Raw genomic sequence first — 24259 nt, 5'->3', positions numbered from 1 at the left:
TAAAAAACCTTTTCTACACTCTTAGCTGCATATTTATTAAGTATCTTCTGTGTGTCAGGGACCATTGTAGGTAATGGGGATACAGCAGTGATCAAAACTGATGTTAAGTCCCTGTGCTCACTGAATTTTTTACCTTCTGGTGTGTACTGACTTTACACTTACTCCTCCTGTTTTTGTGTAAGGTACTGTTATTTGTGTAACGTAACCTAAATCTAGCAGCTTTCTGTTTCAGTTTACATAATAAAAGCCATCTTTGAGGAAAGCAGGGGAGGGAGCCCAAGTGTTTCAGTAATTTGCTATAGACTTTGAAACAGTTGTCCTGTTTTGGTTTCATCCTAGAATCCCTACCCTTTGTGGTACCTGGCACCTTCAGTTCCAGAACCCTCCCGGGTCCTTGTTGGCTTATCCCCCACTGTGGCCCCTCAGAGCAGTGAGTGCTGAAACGGAAGTCTGTTACCTGATGGTCATCTGTTGTCTCACTTCTGAATGAAATGACTTGACTCAGTCTGATGGGGCCTCCTTCCCTGTTGTCTTTCATCTGTTTTAGAAGACTTTTAGTTTAGTTGCCATTCTAGTGTGGGTTTGTAAGAGAATAAATAAGAACTCATATTTTGTCCTTCATATTGAAGAATTCTTACTGGCTTTCAATTTAGGGGGTCCTTTGTCAATGATAGCTAATTAACATATCACAAATTACAGTTTACTTAAATGTTATTAATAATTAGTATAAATATTTAATTGAAATAATGTGAACATTCTATATTTTAGAAGTTTCAAGTAACTCTAATGAAGCATTTTCTTTTTTATTTAGGCTTAATTTCTCTCTTGAACAGTCAGCATTTTCAGGGAACAAATATTATTGAGCATTTTCTTTGAGACCAGGACTCTTCATTTGAGTATAAATTGCTCAAGGGCAGGGTCACACCAGGTAGAAGGGAACCTGGCCTATCCTATAGGCTGTTGCTAAAATAAATGAAATTTTATTTCTTTCTGAACCCAGTGTCACAATGACTACTGTTACAATTTCAGTTTGGGTTTTGAATATTTTAAGATGGGGTGGAGTCTTTGCACCACTTTCCGTACTAGCCATCTCTTTCTTCCAAAAGAAAGTCTGACGTCACTTGAAGTATCAGCTTGTGGCATTGTTTTCCCACTCACCGGCATGTTTAATTTTAAATAATTAGTTTTTACTTATTTTACTGCATTTTGTTGCAAAATGATCAGTAGTTGTATACATTCCCATGAATTTAAAGACTATTTGGTAAAACCATCCACTGCCATGACAAGGAGCAATTAGGGATTAGATTTGAAGAAAGGGTAAACTCATCCTTTCAGTCTCTGGTGTGTTCGTTCGTTCTCTCTCTCTCTCTCTCTCTCTCTCTCTCTCTCTCTCTCTCTCTCTCCTTTAAATCCTCACCTGAGGACATGCTTAGAGAGGGGGAGAGAGAGAGAGGCAGGGAGAGAAACATGGATGTGAGAGAGGAACATTGATTGGTTGCCTTCTGTATATGCCCCAACTGGGTATCGAACCTGCAACCCAGGTATGTGCCCTGACTCTAAATTGAATGGGCAACCTCCTGGTGCCCAGGACGATGCTCAACCAACTGGGCCACTCCAGCTGGGCTCTGTCTCTCTTTATACACACTCACTGTTTTACCAAGGGATGGGTAAATCTTTTTTAATATTAGCCTGGGGCTTCAGATAAGATGCTGCTTCTTAGCATATATTTTAGATATTTGCCCCTGATTTTAGGGGGAGAAAATTACTCATAAATTAAAGGTTAATTCCCTGTAGAACATGTCTAGAAGGGCCATAGCTAGGAGGAGCCATAGTGTATCTAGTGGGTGGACCTTATATACCCTCTGGTTCCTTGGTCTTGAATCCCATCCCATTCTTTTCTTATTCCCTCCTATACTCTAGAACTTAGCCTCTGCTGTTTTCTTGATTACAAATTATCTGTCTTTCCTGCTTAAGAAGGATGTATCTCCAGGAACAGATTGTAGTAAGGGTTTGTCAAGCTCAGTTTATGCAGGTACATTTGGCAGCATTTCTCCCAAAATTATCTCTAATTCTGTCATTGCTAATGGTAACTTCTTGAAGGACCTCTAGCTCTCCTTTTGCTACCTACATTTTTTATTTGGGAGATCTTAGCTAGGCTTGCTCTATCTGACATCATTGTGACTGGATCTGTGTTACAGGAGAGTGTATGGAAGTATTCAAGTTTTAAAAGTCTTGAAGTTGTGAGGAAAATCTTATTAAAATCCTGATCTTCTGAAAGTTTGTTTTTCTGAACAAAATGAGGGAAAGTAAGTCATGTTTTGTAATATTTAATTTTATAGGGCGATAACAAGGGTATTAGAATTGTTTTAAGATATTGCCAAGTGAAGTTTGTCTTCACAGTTCCAATTTTGCAAATTGGTTAACTGTGCGTGTGTGTATTTGTATGTGTGAGTGTGTATAAGTCACAATGGGATAATTATTTTTTGGTGGAAGGTATATACATATTCTTACAGATGACTGATATGTATTAATTACCCTTAAATTCTCATAGGGCAAATTAATTGAACATTAATTAAATCAATTGAAACTTTTTATTGTGGAACTAAAACTTACTTTCCCTTTTCCAAACTGGTTTTTTTAATGTGAAAATTTTATAATTTATAAAGTTAAATCTTTTGGTACTTCTAAATCTGCAGTCCATTGGTATAAAATTAACTAAGAAAGCCTAGAATGATATTTCTCTCCCCCCCACCCCCCAAAAAAAAACAAACAACAACAACACTGAACCCTTATTTGAATGTGCAATATTAGACAAAACTCAAAATTTTGGTTGTTTTCTTCTCTTTGGAAAATGGTCCTAACATTTGTTACTTTCTTTTTGGAAGCATCTGAGGATAGGGGCCTACTCCTCAATTTCATTCTGAATTGCCAATGCTTAATAACCTTTCAAACAAGTTTTAAGTTCTGAATGTTTGGCTTTTGTGATTTATTAATTTGACTATATTTAAATTCCTTAGATGAACAAAGAAAGTAATTGAACATTTGGTGTTATTAATGGTATCTGAGTAGCCACGCCAAGAAGAAAAATCACATAGTGGTGCTCATTAAAATGCTAGTCTGAGGGTGGAGATTTGAGTCTGTTTTGTTCATCGCTCCCCCTCCCTCGGCCCCCCCCCCCCCCCCCCCCAGTGCCTGGAATAGTTCCTATCACATTGTGGGTGTTGAATGCTAATTATGGTGGAGAGTTTTGACCTAGTAGTTAGACTTAGTGCCGGTAATGCCTCATCCCTAATTGAACTGTATGACGACAAGCATGCCACTTGTTTCTAGTGTTTTGCTAAGTAAGTGGGGACATTGAATAGGTTTCACAGAGCTATTAGAAAGATTTCAGGAAATGTTGAATGTGAAATTACTTTGAAAAATATGAAGTGCTTTATATGTATATGCAGTTATTTATTCAGAAAATGAACCCCAAAAATACAGGGAACACTCTTCGTTTAGCTATTTATACTTTATAGAAAACTAATAGTATTTTTTCCTTTGGGGATGTCTGTTTTCTCTAATTATAAATAAAAATATTAGTTAGAGTTAGAAATCTCAAATTGAAAAGTTTTAATGAATGTAGTTTATTCAGGAATAGTAAAACATTCAAGACACATTGTTAGTCTATTTCTTTTCTTCTGTTTCTTCTTAGATCAATGCGTATTCCATTTCTGACATGCTTTTCTATATTCTTCCCCACTTCCCCTACCCCTTTAGAATATAAATAACAAACACTCACAGAACTTTCATGGACAGCGTTAGCTCACATGATACCCTACATTGGAATGAGACTAGAGTCTGAGCTAAGTCCAGGTCATGAGGCTGGGATGTTAAATAACCAAGTAATGATCAAAAAGCTTATCTAAGTAATTTGAAACACCCAATATGTGGTTCAGTTAATTTGGGCCAGTTAATAAAAGCTTATCTTGCCTTAAGATACTTGAATGTCCATAACTATTGAATCAGGACAGGTCACATTTGAGGAGTGTGGGTATAGTTTTCACAAATAGTGTAGCCCTGCACAATTACTATCTTGGGTCATGTTTCCCTATGACTGTGTCTCATCTCCTCTGGGATTATGCTAAGCAAGTGTGAATGGTTATTACTTCTTTATTGAGTTTTTCTTAAATCTTCATGATACTCTTCCATTTGTGTCTCAGTTGTTATGATGGAGTATTTCTCTCTAAATTTAGCCAATGAAGTGGAAAGTGGTTGGCTAATCCAGTGCTCTGAAGGTGACCTTTTCATTTGTAAAAGCCACACAGATTGAACTGAGTCATTAAGAAGCTTGTTAAGTGTCTGTCTCCTGGAACCTGTCCAGTCTCTCCTTGCGTGGCCCAAGATGTTATCTCCATCAGTTCGTGTTTCCAGTCTTGAGGTACTCTGTCACATTTGGAGCACAAAATCGAAAGTTGGTCTGTGCAGTTCATTTTAGGTAAGCTTTGTAAAGGATTCCCTTTCTCATTGGAAAAGTAATCTGGAGCCATACTGAAATTTTTTGTGTAGAGACAGGTTCTCGTGACATTTGCTATTAGTCCCATATGTGGGAAATAGAAGTCACATTTCATGCCTGTGAGCTTCTGTCACATATTTTCTTTGTTTTTTTTGTTCAGAATAGCCCCAATGCATTTGCTTCACTACTGGTAATGTTATTTAGTACAAATAATTGAGATTGTGCTCCTATGAAATTTGCAGTTGCTACCTCATGTGTTTCTAGGTAGTTTTTATTTTGACTTTCTACCATGATTAGGAAGGTGTTTATTAAAATAAGCAATAACTTACTCCGGCCGGTGTGGCTCAGTTGGTTGGGCATTGTCCTGTCCACCAAAAAGTTGCTGATTCGATTCTTGGCCAGGGCATATGCGTGGTTTGCAAGCTTGATCCAGAGTAGGAGTGTGTAGGAGGCAGGTAATCGATATTTGGCTCTGACATCGGTTTTTTCTCTCTCCTTCTCCCTTCTTTTCTCTCAAATCTTTAAAAAACAAAGCAATAACTTATGACAGTGAGGATAAATGTTTATTATAACGAATATATAACTGACATGCTATTTTGTTACTTACCTCAATAAGGAAAAAATAAAACAAGAGATTCTCCCAAATACTTGTGTTTACTGTTTTCATACTACTCTGATAATTGATTAAATTTCCTCCATGGCAGTGAAAATTTATTTTGGTTACTGTTCATGTCTGTTATTTGTGACCTCTACAAAATAGAATTAGTTTATGTAATAATTTGTAGACTCTCCTTTTTTGAAACACCAGGCCTTGATCAGAGAGATGATTTAAATGCTACATGATAAAATAAATGTACTGAGTACTTGCTGGTGAGGCACAATGCTAGATACTAAGGATACAGTGGCAAGACAAACTCAATGGCTGGTGTTTGGAGCATGCAGTCTAGTACAAGAAACATTATAAATATAGCAGCTCTTACTCTTTTTCTTCCTTTCCTTTAAAACAAGCATGATGACGCTAATGGACCTGAGTCAGAGTGCTATGGCCAGGAAATAATTTCCCAAGGATATGGTATGTTGAGGAGTCATCAAGAGATAAGCAAGTACCTCTATGGGAGGGGCAGGGAGCAGAACAGCCCAGAGCACAGGAACAGCATGTGCACAGGCCCTGAGGCGAGATGAGACCCATGATGTGAGAGGAACTGGCAGACCAATGTGGTGGGAGTTTTATGGAGGGAAGTGAAGAGGGAGAAAACATGAACTGAGTGGCTCTAAATGAAAGGTGAGTGTGCAGGATTTTCAGGCAGTTAAGGATTCTGGATTGGACCTTAAGATGGTGGGGAGACCTCTGAATAGTTTTAAGCAAGGAAATGACATGATTCTGGATAGGAAAGCTACAGGGTACAGTCTGGATTGTCTTATGTGGCTGAGCCTTTTTTGAAATCTGGAAAAATCTGGGGAGTGAAATAGTGATTTTAGGAATTTTTTGGAATGTGAGTAAAGTTAGACTTTAGCACTTTTTAAGGGGGATTCTTTAGATAAACTTGAAAATGTTTTCTTATGGTTTTCTCATTAGTATTCTGAATTTCTCACATGACTTCATGTGAGAAGTGGTAGTTAACAATGTGGCCAAACTCTTCATGATACTTAATTTACTTTGAAAACATAAGGCTTTGATATTCTCATTTACTTATAATACATAGAGCTTTAAACTTTTATATAGTAACAAGTTTCGTGTGTTTGATTTTGGAGCTGTTGCCAGTTTCTATTTGTGAGTTTAATTTTTTTCCACTGTTACAGCTGCAAGATTGTAATTCAAGGAACGGTGTGTGTGTGTGTGTGTGTGTGTGTGTGTGTAAGTGTGTAAGTAAAAGTATGTCTTGAAATTTGGATTTATAGTTGTGTGTGCATTTCATAAGCGCGTGTGTGTGTAGTACATGCTATATGATTGTGTGTGATTTCCGTTCTTATAGCATTTTTAGATAAGGAATGTTGGTTCGGTAACAGGATTTTCTGGCAGTAGGAGTTGCATTTGCTACAGATGGTGGTTGCAAGTGGTGGGGATGTCTAGTCTTCAGGATGAAACAAGATACCTGTTTTTAAAAAAGGTAGAGCGATCTCAGTGTGGGATTCCTGCTGCTCATTGAGACGCAGAGCTCGAGCTAACGTCAGATGTGCACATTGCATTGAGCAGGGGCTGGGAGGAGTAGCAGATGGACTTCCAAAGCAGCCCACCGCTAGGATAAAGACCACCTTACTTTGCATTGTGAGGATCCTCAGCCATTTCTGCTGTTGCGTGTCCAGCACCATATGGAAAGTTTGCTATGGAATAGCCCATCCTTTACATTGTGCCTGTTTTCAGTTTTCTCTATTAAGTTAGAGGCCCATTGGGGTAATACCTGTATTGATGCAGAAGAAACTCATACTAATTACCTCTAGGATGAATTTAGTCTTTATTCATAAATATAAACCAGTAACTAAGTCTTACTTGAATTTTGGGAAAACTTAACAACAAGAAAAAATAAGCAAAGCAACTGACTTGGTAGGAAATGAGCACCTTAGGACCAGAGAGGAATTTGTGTGCTCAGATTTAAGACAGTAATGCACTTTTAAAACAAGAACAGATTTCTGGGAAAATAAGCAGTCAAATCACTTTTAAGTCATTTTTAATTTCTTGGAAATACTAAAAAAAAAAATGAACAGGGCTAAAAACCAAGCCGTTCACCTGATTTAGTCAAAGGGATCTCCCCAAAAAAAAGACAAAAGAGAAGTTAGGGGATGTGGTGGACAGATACAGAACCTCTAATTTTTAAATAGTTTTAGAAGCAGAAACAGATAGTTGAGAGGAAGAAAGCACCAATAAATAACAAAGGAAAAACTCCTTGAGCTGAAGACAGGCAAGTCCTCAGTATGAACTAGGGTAGATGAAAAAATATCTCTACCTAGATATCCTGATTAAACTTCAGATTTTCTAAAGGTAAATAGAAAACCCTGGAAATGTTCAAAGAAAGAAATAGGTTATCTACAGTGGTAACAGGCCTCAGACATTCCATTAGCAATATTGAATGCTAGATAAAAATGAGTATTTCCTTTAGTTTGAAGGGAAGTTATTTTCAAACTATAATTTTGCACCCAGGTAAATCCTAAATTGTGGGCCAAATGGAAGGGGATTTTGATTCTGCAAAGATTTAGAAAATTTTACTTTGTGCACCCTATTGTGATGGTGGAAAAGTCCAAGGAAAAAATCCCTGAGATCTAGAGAACAGTGGCCACCAAGATGACCCAGGAGAAACCAATAAAGAGGGAATAAGGAAGGAGTTGAAGCTGTAGGCTTGTCACGTACTTCACCCAGTGGTTAGGGCAGTGATGGCGAACCTATGACACACGTGTCAGGGGTGACATGCGAACTCATTTTTTTGGTTGATTTTTCTTTGTTAAATGTCATTTAAATATATAAAATAAAGATCAAAAATATAAGTCTTTGTTTTACTATGGTTGCAAATATCAAAAAATTTCTACATGTGACCCAGCACCAGAGTTAAGTTAGGGTTTTTCAAAATGCTGACACGCCGAGCTCTAAAGGTTCACCATCACCGGATTAGGGTCTAGTCTGCCAAGCAGTTGCGTTTCTTTCCCTTGGTTTTTTTACAATATTTAGTTCCTCAGTGAATGACGCTTATTATATCAAAACACTGAAAAGCCACATTTATGTGGTTTACCATCTACTGATCACTTTACAGAGGTCCTAATCACAACTATAGAATGGAATGATAATGCAGTAAACCTCGACAATGTAAAACTAGAACTGTCAGATTTGGAGATGGAAGTGGCAGGTAAGAGAGAGTGTGTGTCCTCAATGTTTAACCTTTTCACTGTGGGGAGTCGGCTACCAACAAGGTGGTGCTGGTTTGTCTACTTAAAATTACACTTATAAACACTAACTATATAATTGCCTCTCAATTCTAAGACAAAACTCTTGGAAAGTGGGTCTGGCTGTTTTAGACTTTTATGTATATTTTAATGTTCTTCTATGTGCAGCTATTGTAATAAAATGATGAGAGTGGTTAGTTTTAGGGACCCCCTTCCCAAATGTGTCTTGTTTGTCAAAACTTTTAAATTTTTTTTTTTTTAATACACTTCATTGATTTTTTACAGAGAGGAAAGGAGAGAGATAGAGAGTTAGAAACGTCGATGAGAGAGAAACATCGATCAGCTGCCTCCTGCACATCTCCTACTGGGGATGTGCCCGCAACCCAGGTACATGCCCTTGACCGGAATCGAACCTGGGACCTTTCAGTCCGCAGGCCGACGCTCTATCCACTGAGCCAAACCGGTTTTGGCAAAAAACTTTTAAATTTATGTTTACATTCCGCCACCTCCCGAGATTAGTGGGTCAGAGGCCTTTCTGTCACTGGGGATAAGCCACTTGCGTTGTGCCCCTCACTGAAAGGAGAGTAGATAGCCCCGGAGGTGCAGAATAGAAAGGACTGTCCAAATTTCATTTCCATCGCTCTTCTATTCAGGAACGTCTAGTGCATCCCAGTAGCCTACTAGGCTTGGGTTTCCTACTATACTGTACAGTCAAGGTCAGGAGACTCTTACTGGTTATCTAGTCTATCCTTAGTTTGCAGGGCGGGGTGGTGGGGGGACCCACTACTTTGAGACAGGAGATAATCTAGCCTGTTCCTTCATAGCATTAGATTCTGTAGCATCTTAACTTACTTCGTATTGCATGGTGGAACTTGGATGCTGTTCTAGCTGGCTGTCGCAGCCTGCATGTGGCTGTAGTCCAGTGGAAAGCAGCTGTCTAGAATCTGCATGACAGCATCACAACCTCGACAGATTATTAGGTCACTCTTTCCCCTTGTTCTTCTCAGGTTAAGTCACTACGTTCACACAGACCCTCTTGTCACATTCTATGGCTATTTTCACTGTCCTTAAATTTGATTTAAGCCTGAGCAGTCAGGCTTATGGAGAAAATGGCTCCTATAAAAGGGAATTTTTAAACATGCCTTTGAAGTGTGATAACTACTAAAGTTAAATTTCTAAAAAATCCCCCTTATTAACTGCAGGTGGGAAGTCTGGTGATGATCTGTGAAGCCTCAGAGATCACTCTGGTCCTGGATGCCACTGTATTTGGTCCGTGTGTGCTTAAAGCTCCTCTTCATTTTGACCAGCAATTAAGTGGAAATAGTTGACAGCCATAGAATTTCCTCTTTTCAACCCTCACTTTTCAGCTTTGCTCTTAGACTATGTCCTTGTTGGAGAAGACTCACAGAAGGATCCAGTAGTGACAGTGAGAGACGAACATCTGACATGAGGTCTTGGTTAAGATTTGAGCAGAAGAGATTTGATGCTTTAATTATGATGACTATACACTTTAACCAACGAGATTGCTTTAACTGTTAAGACCTAGGAAACACTTGGCCTATTAAATTCAGATTAATAACTATTCTAAAACTCTGATTCCTAGGGATTAAGTGCTATTAAGCAATGCTCTTTGTGGTGAAATTTTTTTAACTCTCATTGACCAAATATGTACTAAACATTTGTCTGCCAATCATTGTAGGTATATAATTCCTTAGTTACTCTCAAACTTAAAATATATTTTAAAACTTCATCCTAATGTTGAAAGTGACTTTCTTGATTAGTTCTAGGTATTATTTAAATGGACATATTAACTCTTTTACTAGATATTTCTTAAAGGTGGTATGCATTCATATTTTTGTAAATTACTACATTTTTAATGAAATTGAAATATTGAGTATCTACAGTGTTTTGGGTTATACATGGATATATATCATGGTTACTAATTTTAAACCATTACATTGGTCATCATATGCTGAATGAGCTAAAATTGTGGGAAAATATTCAAATTAATCCAGTAGATTTTTCTAGCTATAATTTGAAGATTGAGAGATTTGGGGGTTATCACTAACTCACCCTAATTAAATACTCCCTAAGTATACCAATTAGGAGCATCGTTTAATTCTACTTATATGAATACACTGGCAAATGCACAATAGTTAAATCCTCTTTACTTTGTGTATGCCTGGGAGAGAACACTATGAACACCTGTTTCTAAATAATTGGACTTCCTAGATCCCATATGCTTATTTATCAGGTCATGGGGAAATTAATGCTACTCAAGTTTACCCCATAAAAATAGTGGATCAGATAAGCTGCAAGCCATATGTTACTGTGACAGGGGGCTTGCTCATTTTGCAGCCAAGTCAGTCATGCTTGCTTAAAGTAAACATATAGCCTCTCCAGAGAACTTGTACCTCAGTCTGCAGAATTTATAGAAGTGAACCAGTAAAATACTATCTTTGCCTTTGTTGAAGCTTAGCCTAAACATCTGAGTGCATCTATGGGCCAGGCATTTCTGTAGGATCTAGGTATTTAAAGATGTAATATGACCACCTAGGAAGTTTATACTAGAAAGGCTAGTTGTGAAAATTAAAGTCTTCCTGCCCTGCTGGTTTGTGGTTTAGGTTAAAATACTGTGTCTGCATGAAACGTCCTGCCTGTATAAGGGAGAAGAAAAAGTATTGAAAGAATTGATGTCTCCCATCCTTCACTGATCTCAGAGCACGCTGGGCCATGTAGTTAAATTCCTCTAATTGTTTGAATTAGAATTGAGGGCTGCCTACCTGTTGTATAAAGAGAAAATAAAAGCAGAAGAATTGAAGTTTTGTTACTTTCTCCTTGCTTCCTTTTCCCTTACTTTCCGGGACTCTGGTAAAGAGGCAAAGATTTGAACTGGGTCTGTGGTTTTGAAGAAACCATATTTCTGAAAAATGTGGCATTTGGGACATTTGTTTCCTCTGAGATAATCTTTGGATAAATAAGTGAGAACAGTTGACCTAATTTGATTAATTGTTAAAAATCAAGGTTCCTTACTTTGCCACTGAGTTGGTAACATCTGAGGAAAGACTAAGTCTAGATAAGATATACGTACCCCATGTTCATTGCAACATTATTTACAATAGGCAAGATGTGGAAGCAACCTAAGTGCCCATCAATAGACATGTGGTACATATGTACAATGGAATATTACCCAGCCATGAAAAAGAATGAAATCGTAACATTTGTGACCACATGGATGGACCTAGAGGGCATCATGCTAACTGAAATAAGTCAGAGAGAAGCAAAACCATATGATTTCACTTACATGTATAATCTAAAGAATAAAATAAACAAAACAGACTCAGATACAGAGAACAAACTGATGGTTGCCAGATGGGAGGGGGTTGAGAGGCTGGGTGAAGGGATTAAGAAGTACAAATTGCCAATTATAAAAATAGTCCTGGGTATGTAAAAAAAGCATAGGGAATATAGTCAATAATATTGTAATAAATATGTATGGTGCCAGGTGCATAGTAGACTTATTGGGGGACTCACTTTGTAAATTATATAAACGTCTAACCACTGATTACACCTGAAACTAATATTGCAGATCAACTGTAATTGGAAAAAAGATATAATAGAAAAAGCATGCCCATTTTATTTTGAGAGGACAGGTTAAGCTACCTAAGAATTAGGAGAAGTGAAAGCGTGGAAAATGTCTGCGCTCTTTTTTCCCACCTAGCTTCTAGAACATTTTTCCTCAGTATTTATAGAAAACTAGAGGCCCAATGCACAACCTCTTGCAGTCCAGAACCCCCGAGGGGTCCTTAGCACTGTCGTGGAAGTGGGAGAGGCTCCCGCTGCCACTGCTGCTGTGCTCGCCCGCTGTGAGCCCAGCTTCTGGCTGAGCAGCGCTCCCCCTGTGGGAGTGCACTGACCACCAGGGGCAGCTCCTAGGTTGAGCGTCTGTCCCCTGGTGGTCAGTGTGTATCATAGCGACCAGTTGATTTTCATATTAGGGTTTTATTATATAGGATTTTTGCTACAACTCGCTGTAACTTTTAAGTAGTTTTTAATAACTGCTTTATAGTTTGAGAATGCATGCTGCAAACTTGTCTGAATATTTACCACAGGCTTGCTTATTACCCTCTGACAAACACCTTTTTTCAAATGAGAACACTTCAACACTAAGATGCTACCTTGTCAAGCTCCAACTTTCAGAGTGGACCTCTTGTTATCTGCATTCTCAGTCTAGTGTCTCTTCTTGGTCTTTTATTACAAGACTGTTATGAAAAATTGCAGTAAAGAAGTATGCTATCGGCCATCATTGTAATGTCTCGACACCTGACATATACCCTTGCACTAAAATGCTAATCCTGTGCATGTTTCAGAGTGAATGCCATAAAATTGGCCTGTATGTTAGTCCAGGGGTTGGAAAACTACAGCTATATCTGGCCTTATGCCTATTCTTGTATGGCCCTTTCACATTATTAAGTGGTTGAAAACAAAAGAATATTTCATGGCCCATACTTTTTATGAAATTCAACTCTCATTCTATATAACTAAGGTTTTACTGGAGCATAGCCATGTTCCTTCATTTCTTGATTGTCTGAGGTTGCTGTAATGCTGTGATGGCAGAGTTGAGTAGTTGCACCAGAGACCATATGGCCAGCAAACCCGAAATATTTACTAGCTGCCCCTTTACAGAAAACATTTACTGAGAGTGTCTAAATGTCTATTAATTTATTGTCTATACATCTTCAAAGTTGCCTGGCCTGAAAAATAACATCTATGTAGTTATATTTGTACATCATTAAGCAAAGTAGTACCTTCCAAAATGGACTTGATAAATGCTCCAGTGATGATACTATCAACTGATAAAAAATCACAAAGGCCAGGTGACATGATATGTTTAAGAAAGAATCTAAATTTCTTTAATTCTCCACACTGAAAATTATTCTTTTGGCCACGCCCCCCCCCCCCCACACACACACACAGCATTTTAAGCAATGACATTCCTATCATGTCTTGATCATCTTTACCTAGACTTGTAGTGAATATAATAAATATTCAAGTTTTTGCTGTGTAGTCCCTGCAGGTACTCAAAATCAAACTTAAGAAAGCAGTAGATCATACAAATACAAGGAAAAATAACTGATTGAATGAAAATCTTATCAAAAGGTCAGTATTACATCAACCTAAAAGAGTTAAAAAATAAAGCAACATTCTAACATGTTTTGGAGTCAGTTGTTTTCATTTTTTCTTCTCATAGTAGAAACAGCTAGTTGAGTGAGTACCTAACGGACACAATGTCTGGCACACAGTATACAATCAATAAATGTTGAATGTGTTCAAAATCTTAACAGTTGAACAACTTAGTAATTTACAACATTTATCTTAATAGGAAATGCTCATTAGGCAAGGGAGACAAAGTTAGAAAGCTTAAACTACTAGTAGATAATTATTATTTTTACATCTTTTGAACTTTTCATTTTAAATATTTATTGTTGAAAGTATTACATATGTCCCCTTTTCCTGCCTTGGACCTTTTCTAGCCGCCACCCCCTTCCCACCCAGGCCTTCACTACCCTGTTGTCTGTGTCGATGGGTTATGCATATATGAGTATGTTTCAGAAAACACTCTAAAGGTGGACATGGAATACATGGCAATAGATAAGAGTGCCAGTGAGTACCTTGAAAAGCTTGTATTTGATGAAAAGCCACTGTAGTACTTAATGGAAGAAAGTAGGAGTTAAAAGAATAGAATCTGAAACACCAGTCAGAAAGAATATATGCATGCCTATGTTCATAGCAGTGTTATTTACAATAGCAAAGATCTGGAAACAATCCAAGTGCCCATCAGTGGGTGAGTGGATAAAAAAGATATGTACATTTACACAATGGAATACTATGCAGCTGTACAAAAGAAGGATCTCTTACCCTTTGAGGCAGCATGGAGGAACCTGGAGAGTATTATGCTAAGTGAAATAAGCCAGGCAGAGAAAGACAAGTATCACATGACCTCACTTATATGTGGGATCTAATGAACAAAATAAAATGAACCAAATAAACACAGAGACATGAAAACATGAATGAGACTGACAAATCTCAGAGGGAAAGGAGGAGGGAGGGCCGGAAGAGATTAACCAAAGAACTTATCTGCATAGCCCATGGCCACAGACAATAGGGTGGTGAAGGCCTGGGGTGGGACAGGAGCCAGGTGGATGGGCAATGAGAGAGGGAAAGAGGGACATCTGTAATACATCAGCAATAAAGATTAAGAATTAAAAAAATAAAATAATATACGACTAGCATAGCTTTGGTAGTGATGTTCAGACAGTCTTGGTGAAGGCAGTGCTGTGGCTGAGAGTTCATTGAGGAACAGGTTGCAGTAACTGGTGAGAGGTCAGAGGTGGTGAGAGTCTTCGGGAAGTTGCAGTGCAACGTAGAGAAAGCAGTGTTCTGAGAGGCAGTTTAACTTAAGGCATTTGGGGGAAAAAACCTTGCCAAGTGTGATATGAAATGTATATCCTTATGCTTGGGCCCACCTCCCTGCTATTCCAGGGGTTGCAATTAAATGAAAAATACATAGTCATGCCCCCGCCAAGTATGAGAAGCCCTTTCCTCATAGCTAGAACTTTGGAGTAGGAGTCTATGAAAATACTGCTGTTCAGAAGTTTATCACCTTTTTCTCCTTTAGTCTTTCTGAGGATAATTTTGGTCATCATTGGACTTCTCAAAAAGCTTAATGCATATATATATATATATATATATATATATATATATATCCCATTAAATTAATTTATTGAAAAACAAAATTGCCCTGTGAAAAGTTCTTTTTATTTTATTTTCTATAAAAATGCTTCCTGTTACAATTCTTCCGCTACACAGAGAAGAATAAGTAGGATGTGTGGGTTTCCACTTCCTTCTCCTCTCCTCTGCCACAACCTTGGCACTAATATAGCGTGGTTGCTTTCTTAGCTTGCCTCCACAATAATGCTCCTCCCTCTTCTTAAAAGCCTCCATGCCAAGGGACAATGCACAGCATTCTCTCTTGCAATAGATGCTAATTGTGTGCTTGGTTGGGCTCTTGCTGTCGTAGTCACAATCACTGCGCCATTGTGCTGGGAGGCTGGTCACAGTGGTTACTGTGCAGAGCGATGAATGCTGTTTACTTGGGGTACGAATTTGTCTGCATCTGTGGGTGACAACACGCAGTCACTGTAATTTGCCTGGCGAGTGATCAGACTGGTATAAAATAACATTATCTGTTCAGCAAGTTAGCAGTCACAAAGAACTATTGATTCCTTTTAACATAGAATTTTTAATGAGAAACTTCGAGTAATGGAGATTGAAGCTGTGAGAACAGCTACCAAGAGTGTGTTGCATATTAACCCCTATTTTTCAGTGTATTTTGGGATCAAGTTTACATACCCAGAAGGTAAGGAGCTGGGAGTGGTCCACTCCACACATCTCTGCTCTGGCTCAACTTAAGAAGAGCTGCTTAACCACAGTTAATTACATATCGGATACGTGACATGATTGGTGTCAGTTAGGAACTGGGCTTCAGGGAGTGTCCCCTCCCCCCCCCCCACCATGAAACTTACAAAGTCTGAAAGCATAATCACAGTGAATGTAGACACTTTCTTGCCTAGTTCTTTCACCTACGTGAGGAAAAGATATTTTTTATGTAGTTGTAAAGGGGTGGTATTTAAATCTCAACAGTGCTTACTAAAATGCTGAAATAACAGGAAACATTTTGCTTTTTTAAAAATAACCTAGGTGATATTTTGCAAGGGTCTTACAAATCCCAGTTTTGGAGCTGATTATTTGCTTGACAAACTACTTCCCATGGTTTCTATCTTTCCACCCCATGCCCATTTTTAAATACTTGCCAACTGTTTGCTCGTGAGCATTGCTTATGAAAAGTGATTTGGGGAACACATTTCAAAACAGTCCTTTTTGTATGTTTTTCAAGTTTTGTCAAATTTCCAGAAAATATAAACCTATTTATTGCCTAAAGGTGAGGTTTAACCAAATTTGTATTTTTTATTTATCTTTCTCATCTTGCTTGTGTACATGCCTAAATGGTTACTTTTTAGGAAAGTGGATTTTGACTAGTGCAGTAATTTGTATTCCTTGAAGGGAGAAGAAGTGATGTTTCATGTGACTTATTCAGGTTTTTACAGTTTGGGGTCTTTTTCATGATCCCAAGCACTTAGAAAGTAACAAGGGCTTGGTGATTTTGGAGGAGGGAAACACACTAGTTAGCCAGGGGAGATAATGTAAACACTAGATTATCTAACCACTGCAGGTGAAATTCTTTTTTGTTCATTATTTTATAGTATTAAAGTAATATGTATAATTCTACCTTTAGATGTTATAGGAATAGTATATGTTCAATATGGAAATTTGGGAAATGTTTTTATAAAAAGGAAAAATCCAATAGATCACCAATTAGTCTCTATACTTGCCATCAAAACTAGCAGCCATTACATTTTGCTATGTGTACCCTCCTGTGATTTTTGTATCACTTTGGCATAAGTCTTGTTTAGACTCAAGGCCATTCAGAAACACAAGAGTCACTTCAAGTTTCTTCCATAATTTATTAAGTTTTTATAAAAAATGTTATCAACATTTTCTGATATTAAATGGGTTGAAAAATTAACCTTAGGAAGAACATAAGACTGTGTATGGCTAATATTAAGAACATTTCCCACAGTTTGTAAAGATGGTAAGTTTTTTTGAGTTTTTCAAAACAAATTTTCCTTGATATATGGGCATGTTGGCTTTAATCAAGGTGAGACTGATTTACTGCTTCTTAAAGGAGGTATAAATATGACCTTCATTCACAAATTGCCTTTTTTTAAAACATACTTTCCCCTTAGGTAAATAGAAGTCAGTTAACTTATTCTGATGAAAAGTTGCTTTTTTGTCTTTTCATTTTTTTTTTAACCGCTTCCTTTCCTTCCTCTGACAAGTCACATTCTGCTTCCATGTTGCTAACTGCTGCTCTTTATTTCTGCTTCTGTGACAGCCAGCCGATGGCGGAGTCTCTTCTCTTCAAATGTCTCCCTGGCTTTTCCTTATAGTCCTGTTGCAAGACTCAGCCCTTATAGCAATGGCATTAATACTCCCAGCTTCTCTAAAACCTCAAATAAAGCAATACTAACACCTGAAAGAACAGGTAATGTTTCAACTTCTCGACTAGCTGCTTGCTTTCTTGTCATTTAGTTACTAAACACGGCTTAAATGTCCATCTTGAAAAGCTTGAGAGTAATCTTATCACATGGAGAGTTTTTTTTGCACACTTACCTTGGATATGAAAAAGGCTAATGTTAATTTGTACTTTAACACCATTAATCTGCTCTCAGTTGTGTGTGGTCGGCGGTCTGCCCTTGTTGTCAACAGTATGTGTATATAGTTAATGTGTTTCCAAGTGCCCAGTGTGCTTTTAAAATGAAATGTCAAAAAATTCAGTGCTTTTTATTAAGATTCAAAAATACAAGGATTTATATCTTGTTCTGTAAATTATTTTAGGTTTTTATTGCAGCCAGGGCTACATGGAAAATAGACATAGTTGCTCTTTATGAGATGAAGATTCCATTCCTGCAGCTTTCTCCCCTTGGGTCCTATCTTCCTTGTTCTCTTATCTCGAGCCGTTGCTTTTTCACTCTCATGAGTGTCTACCAGTCTCCTGACTGCTCTACACACAATTTCGCAGGTTTTGTAAATGTTTCTGTGTATGTATGTGTGCTTTTTATATGTGATTTTCTTACTTATTTGTAACACTATTGTTTGTAACTGTTTAAAAAATGGACCGGATTAAATTTTAAACTATATAATAATTACTACTGAGAGAAGCATATCTGATTATTAATTAAAGTGAACATGGACATGTACTTACACAATGCATTTAGATATGTGCTTATCTAATGGCATCAATGATTTCTTTTGTTATTATGGTAAAACAACAACAACAGGAGATCTCTCTTCTTTACAGTTTGTATTGGTCGCTTTTTGGTGACATGAAAACAGGGCAGATTGTTGATAATGAATTATAAAGCATAAATAGATATCAGTTCTTTAGTCTAAACAATAAACCTACATCCTTTGTTTTTAGGTTACACCTCCAGGGGCTCCCCTCTCAGTCCCCAGTCGTCTATAGACAGTGAGCTGAGCACTTCAGAACTGGAGGACGACTCCATCTCCATGGGGTACAAGCTACAGGACCTCACTGACGTGCAGATCATGGCTCGTCTGCAAGAAGAAAGTATGTCTGTGTGTTTTTTTAGACCAGAACACATTTTAAACTGGAGGCTTCTACTAGAACTGGGAGGGCATGGGGAGTTTTCAGATATTTCTTCCCAGTAATGGGCACACACTTAGGTCCTTTCTCTCATACTCTGTCCTGCTTTGTAGGTGGAGCAGTTAAGGTTTCTCACATTCTCATGAGCATCGTAAGGTGTTAGGACATGTTCCGATCAAAATGCACTGGCACAGAGACCATTGCTGGGATGGCCACTGTGGAAACAGTTTGACAGTTTCTTTAAAACCAAACCCATGATTTCCACAAGGCCCAGCATGTTTCACTCAGGGCATTTATCACAGAGCAGTGGGAATTTGTGTTCACACAAAAACCTGTACTGAACATTCTCAGCAGCTGTTTGTAAAAGCCGAAACCTGGAATGAACTGAGATGTCTCAGTAGGGGAATTGTTAATCGGACAGTGGTACCTGCATGTCCTGGAGCAATATTCACCAATAAAAAGGAATGAACCATAGATTCATGCACTCTCATGGATCAACTACAGGGAATTACACTCAGTGAAAAAAGATCATCCCAAGAGGTTGTATGCTATACTAGAGGCCCGGTGCATGAAAACTCATGCACTGGAGGAGGGGGATTCCTCAGCCCGGCCTGCCCTCTCTCAGTCTGGGAACCCTCAGGGGCGAGAGGCGACCCAGCGATCAGGGGAAGGCGATGCCCCATCACATCTCTGCTACTGCCACTGCCATCAGCGCAAGCCTCAGCCGGCCCTGATTCCCTGAGCCTGGGGTGGCCCTGGGCGGCTGGGGTGCTGAGGGGACTGGGGGACTCTGGAGGCAGGCACCCCGGTGGGGCTGAGGGGACTGGGGGACTCTGGAGGCAGGCACCCCAGCGGGGCTGAGGGGACTGGGTGCCACCATCTTTGAGGGCGTGGCAGTCAGCATACTCCCTCCTTATTGGCTGTGGGTGCTACCATCTTTGAGGGCGGGACAGTTAATTAGCATATTCCCTCCTTATTGGCTGTGGATGCCGCCTTCTTTGCATTAGCATGAGAGTCAATTAGCATATTCCCTCTTTATTAGATAGGATAGTTCCATTTATATAACATTTTGGGATGACAAAATCTTAAAAGTGGGCAGTTTAGTGGTTACTAGGGTTAGGGGTACGGTGTAGGATCTCAGGAGGAAGGTGGATGTGGTTATAAAAGGGCAACACAAGGGATTTCTGGGGGGTTTTGGAACTGTTTGGTCAGTATTTTGACACTGGTGGTAGGCACTTGATCCTACAGGTAGTAAAATAGTAGAAAACTTAATACTAACACATACAAGCATGCATGAGTAGACCCGGAAACACCTAAGATGGCTTTGTGTCACTGCCAGTGTTCTGGTCATCATGTTATTCTATAATTTTGCAAAATGTTACCATTGGGAGAACTGGGCAAAGTGCACAAGAGAATCCTGTCTTACTTCTTTAGAACTTCATATGAGTCTATAGTTATCAATAAAAAAAAAATCAGTTAAATGCATTGGTATACTTTTCAGAATAATTATGGAAGAGAAGATCATTGGCAATGGGACAATTTATCCCTGGTTCTGCAATAAAGTTACAATAAATAATCTGGGAGTGAACACTTCAAGGACATTTATGGCAGAAAAAGGCACAATACAATGTAGATCACAGAACCTGGCTAGGCTTGTTTTGCAGTTATCTTTTCAGGTCAACATAAGTAGAAACAGCCAACTATCATTTAAGCGTAACTATTTCCTGGTTTCAGAATTAGTCAAGGCTACTATAAGAAACATGGTAATGCTCATGCAGAATTTAATAAGATACATGTTGATGGAAAAGTGATTATTTTTGGTCATTATTCAGTAACAGTAAACTAACACTAACTCTACATTCTAAATGGCTAAAAGATTAGATGTCAGTTTTCAGATGTTAAGTAGTTAAGGAAAGACTGTTTTTAAAAAAATTGTGGTCTTGGCAATGAGATGAATAACTAGAAACTTAAAGTTTACTATTTTTAGGTAGTTATCATTTAGGATGACCCCAAACCATTGCGATATTGAAATGTCACTATGCTTTGGAAAAGAATAAAGAGAATGAAAGAGGCGGCCTTGTTAGAAAATACATACTTGTACCACAGATTTTGAACTTTGCGCTGGTTTGAGAATTGGAGTGGGGAGCAGGAGGAGTTCCTGCTTGGGCAGAGATTTGATTAATGGCCTAACTCATAGCAAACAATTGATGATGAATACTATTTCCTAAGCAGCCTAAGTACGTATCTCTGGAGCTCAGCAGGGATCATTAGGGGAAATTGACAGACATTGATTAATAAATTATAGCAGTAGGTACTATATTTAATTTTCACTGCAATTGTGGCAATCTTTTTGCAAAACAGAATAGTCTAATATTTTAATAAACTAAGAACACGATAATGGGTCTCTGAATCATTTGGCACAAAATTTCCTCTAATATTTGAACTTAATTTTTGCTAGATTGAAATGTGTTAATGATAATACTATTTCTTATTATTTTTTAGGTCTCAGGCAAGATTATGCTTCCACGTCAGCATCCGTGTCAAGACACAGTTCCAGTGTGTCACTGAGTTCAGGAAAGAAAGGGACATGTAGTGATCAAGAATATGATAGATTCAGTTTAGAGGATGAGGAAGAATTTGACCATTTGCCACCACCTCAGCCCCGTCTTCCAAGATGTTCACCCTTCCAAAGAGGAATCCCCCATTCACAGACTTTCTCCAGCATTCGGGAATGTAGGAGGAGCCCCAGTTCCCAGTATTTCCCTTCAAATAGTTACCAGCAGCAACAGTGTTATTCACCTCAAGCCCAAACTCCAGATCAGCAACCAAATAGGACCAATGGAGGTAAGTTATGATGCCCTTTTGGTATGTGGTGGGTTCAAGAAATGGTTTTAAAGTCAATGTAAATAATAGGTAAACATTTCCCAGATTTATTAAGTACATTATCAAGACCTTATCAGTTTGGTCTAAATTCGAATCTGTAATTGACGGGCTTCTGATTACATGTCCCAGATTTATAAACCTAGGGCAGGGGTGGGCAAACTTTTTGACTCGAGGGCCACAATGGGTTCTTAAACTGGACCGGAGGGCCGGAACAAAAGCATGGATGGAGTGTTTGTGTGAACTAATATAAATTCAAAGTAAACATCATTACATAAAAGGGTACGGTCTTTTTTTTTTTAGTTTTATTCATGCGGGCCGTAGTTTGCCCACGGCTGACCCAAGGCTTCAGGAACACCACCGCATTGTAGCTGGCACAGATGGGCCATACATGGGGGCATCTTTTTGCTGTTGCCAGTTCAGCTGTGGGTTGGGCAGGCTGTGCCAGGTGAGCTCGTGGTGGATCTCCACGGAGCCGAGGCACAGAGCTACCCTTTCTCACCTTTCCCACAACCCCAGCCTCTTCCTGCCTGTTCCTAGCTCAGAGCGGTGGATGGTGAGTGCACGATGATGCTTGGAGAGGATGCTGCTTGTCACGTCCAGGTTAAGGGGAAGTTGGGCTATGTCTTTGCCTCTGATCCTGACATCTGGAATTAGGATCCGGGTAGCAGGAGGAAAATGGAGGCTAATCTTTGGCATGGTAATGGAAGCTGACTAGCCCTAATGTTAACGTGGTGGGTTGAAATATGTGTCATTCTCGTGAGTTTTCTGTCTGCCTCTTCATTTGTCTTCCTTATCCACTCTCAGGAGTTACACTCCTTGACTTCCAACAAATTATAGGGAGAACAACTGTAATGTTGCAAGCCTGGTATGTTTTTTTGTACTAATGATCACTCACACACAGGTCCATGTACTATGAAGAAACAAACCATATTTATACAGGTATAGCATCCTCTATAATAAAGAGCCAGTATGCAACTGGTCGTCATGCCCTCACGCCATCACAATGGCTCAGACACTCAACACTGGGGAGAGAGGAATGGGGACCAGCCAGGCACAAATGAGCTCATGAGAGAGGAATGGGGACCAGCCAGGCACAAATGAGCTCATGAGAAAGGAATGGGGACCAGCCAGGCTGTGGCCTGGGAGAGGGACAAGCCGCCCGCCCCGCAGTCCTGGGCACCTGCGGCTGCGGCCGGCCTAGGCAAAGCTGGCCTGGGTCCTGGGTGTCTGCAGTTGGTCAGAGGGAGGGAAGCCCGGGTCCCAGGTGCCTGTGACTGGCCAGAGGAGGGAATCCTAGGTCCCTAGTGTGGGGCGAGGCAGAGGTGGTTAGGGGCGATCAGGCCAGCAGGGGAGCAGTTAGGGGTGATCAGGCAGGCAGGCAGGCAGGCGAGTGGTTAGGAGCCAGCGGTCCCAGATTGTGAGAGGCAGTTGGACATCCCACGAGGGGTCCCGGATTGGAGAGGCCAGGCTAAGGGACCCCCACTCCCATGCAGAATTTCATGCACCAGGCCTCTAGTTTAATTATAAAGCACCATTTCTCAAAGCTGAAGCCAGAAGTGCTCGAGTAGGTAATTTTATAATATTGCAAAGCCAAATCTATATATATAAAAGCATAAGCAACAGAGTGACCGGTCGCTGTGATGTGCACTGACCACCAGGGGATGCTCAATGCGGGAGTTGCCCCCTGGTGGTCAGTGCGCACTCACAGCCAACCTCCCCCAGCCCCACCCTAGCCGGCCAACCTCTCACAGCCCCAGTGGCCCCAATCGCTGGCCAGGCCGAGGGACCCCACCCATGCATGAATTCGTGCACTGGGCCTCTAGTACAAATTATTTTTGGGTCATTTGTTACCATGTTTTTACTTTTTACCCTTTCTTTCTGTGTACTTATATCATTAATGCTAATTGAGAGAGAATTTGAAAATACTGAAAATTTTAGTCATAATTTCACTGTTTTGTACTTTCAGATTTAAAAGAAAACAGTGGCAGCCAAAGAGTGTCATAGTGGCTAGATTATGAAAGCTAATAGTATCAGAAAGACAGTATATGCCATATGCTTAATGAAAGTCATAGCCTTATTTTACAATTGAGGGGGAGGGCACCTTGTGTTGTTTCTCTGAAGATTTTTTTGTCAGGTGTCGGAGAACGTCATATCCTAGTTGTCTAGCAGATGTTGGCTCTGTATCTTGATTAGTATTGTCAAATGGGATCATTGTCTCACCTTGGAAAAGTGGTTTTGACTTACGTTAAACCCCGTTATGTGCAGGATTAGGTTTCCCCGAACCTGTGCTGTGTGACTCAGCTCCGCGTCCGGCTGTGGTTCCTAAAGGGTCTGATTTCCTACAAAGGAAAAGGGGATACAGTATCAGAACCTTCATGTGTTACCATGGAATATTTTTGGAACCCAATTGTGAAATGAGAATGGTAACATTGAAATTAATCCATCAAATATTTTTCTAAAATACCAAAATAATATAGATAGGAGAAAATAATTGTTAAATCATTGATGCATTAAAAATAATAAAAAATAAACTGGAAATACGTTATTTACATTTATTGCTTCTATAGTTCCTACATGGTCTAGGTTCAAAAGAGGTGGCTCTTAAGAGTTATTGGAATATTTCTAGGGATCATAGGATTGAAATAAGCCTTTGTAGAGTAATTTACCAGATAGGAAACATGACTAAATCTTGCAGAATGTTTATTGATTTGTAGGACACCGCA

General features: G+C 39.3%; 1 protein-coding gene across 2 annotated transcripts in view; it reads left to right on the top strand.

Annotated features, from left to right (window-relative positions):
* The window catches only part of SLAIN1 (SLAIN motif family member 1), a gene marked incomplete at its 5' end in the record, with an annotated part of 57120 nt that overhangs the window by 20187 nt on the left and 12674 nt on the right, over nucleotides 1-24259 (top strand). The window contains 3 exons of one of the 2 annotated variants that reach the window (XM_081083306.1): nucleotides 17382-17531; nucleotides 18468-18617; nucleotides 21156-21497. In XM_081083306.1, coding sequence (XP_080939432.1) covers nucleotides 17382-17531; nucleotides 18468-18617; nucleotides 21156-21497 — 642 coding nt within the window. The remainder of the gene's footprint in view (nucleotides 1-17381; nucleotides 17532-18467; nucleotides 18618-21155; nucleotides 21498-24259) is intronic. The other variant, XM_081083307.1, reaches the window with a different exon arrangement.

This window comes from Myotis nattereri, assembly GCF_964212035.1.
Source record: "Myotis nattereri genome assembly, chromosome: 2".
Classification (NCBI taxonomy): Eukaryota; Metazoa; Chordata; class Mammalia; order Chiroptera; family Vespertilionidae; genus Myotis; species Myotis nattereri.
The sequence above is the reverse complement of the archived record's forward strand: the minus strand, read 5'-3'. Positions and strand labels throughout refer to the sequence as shown.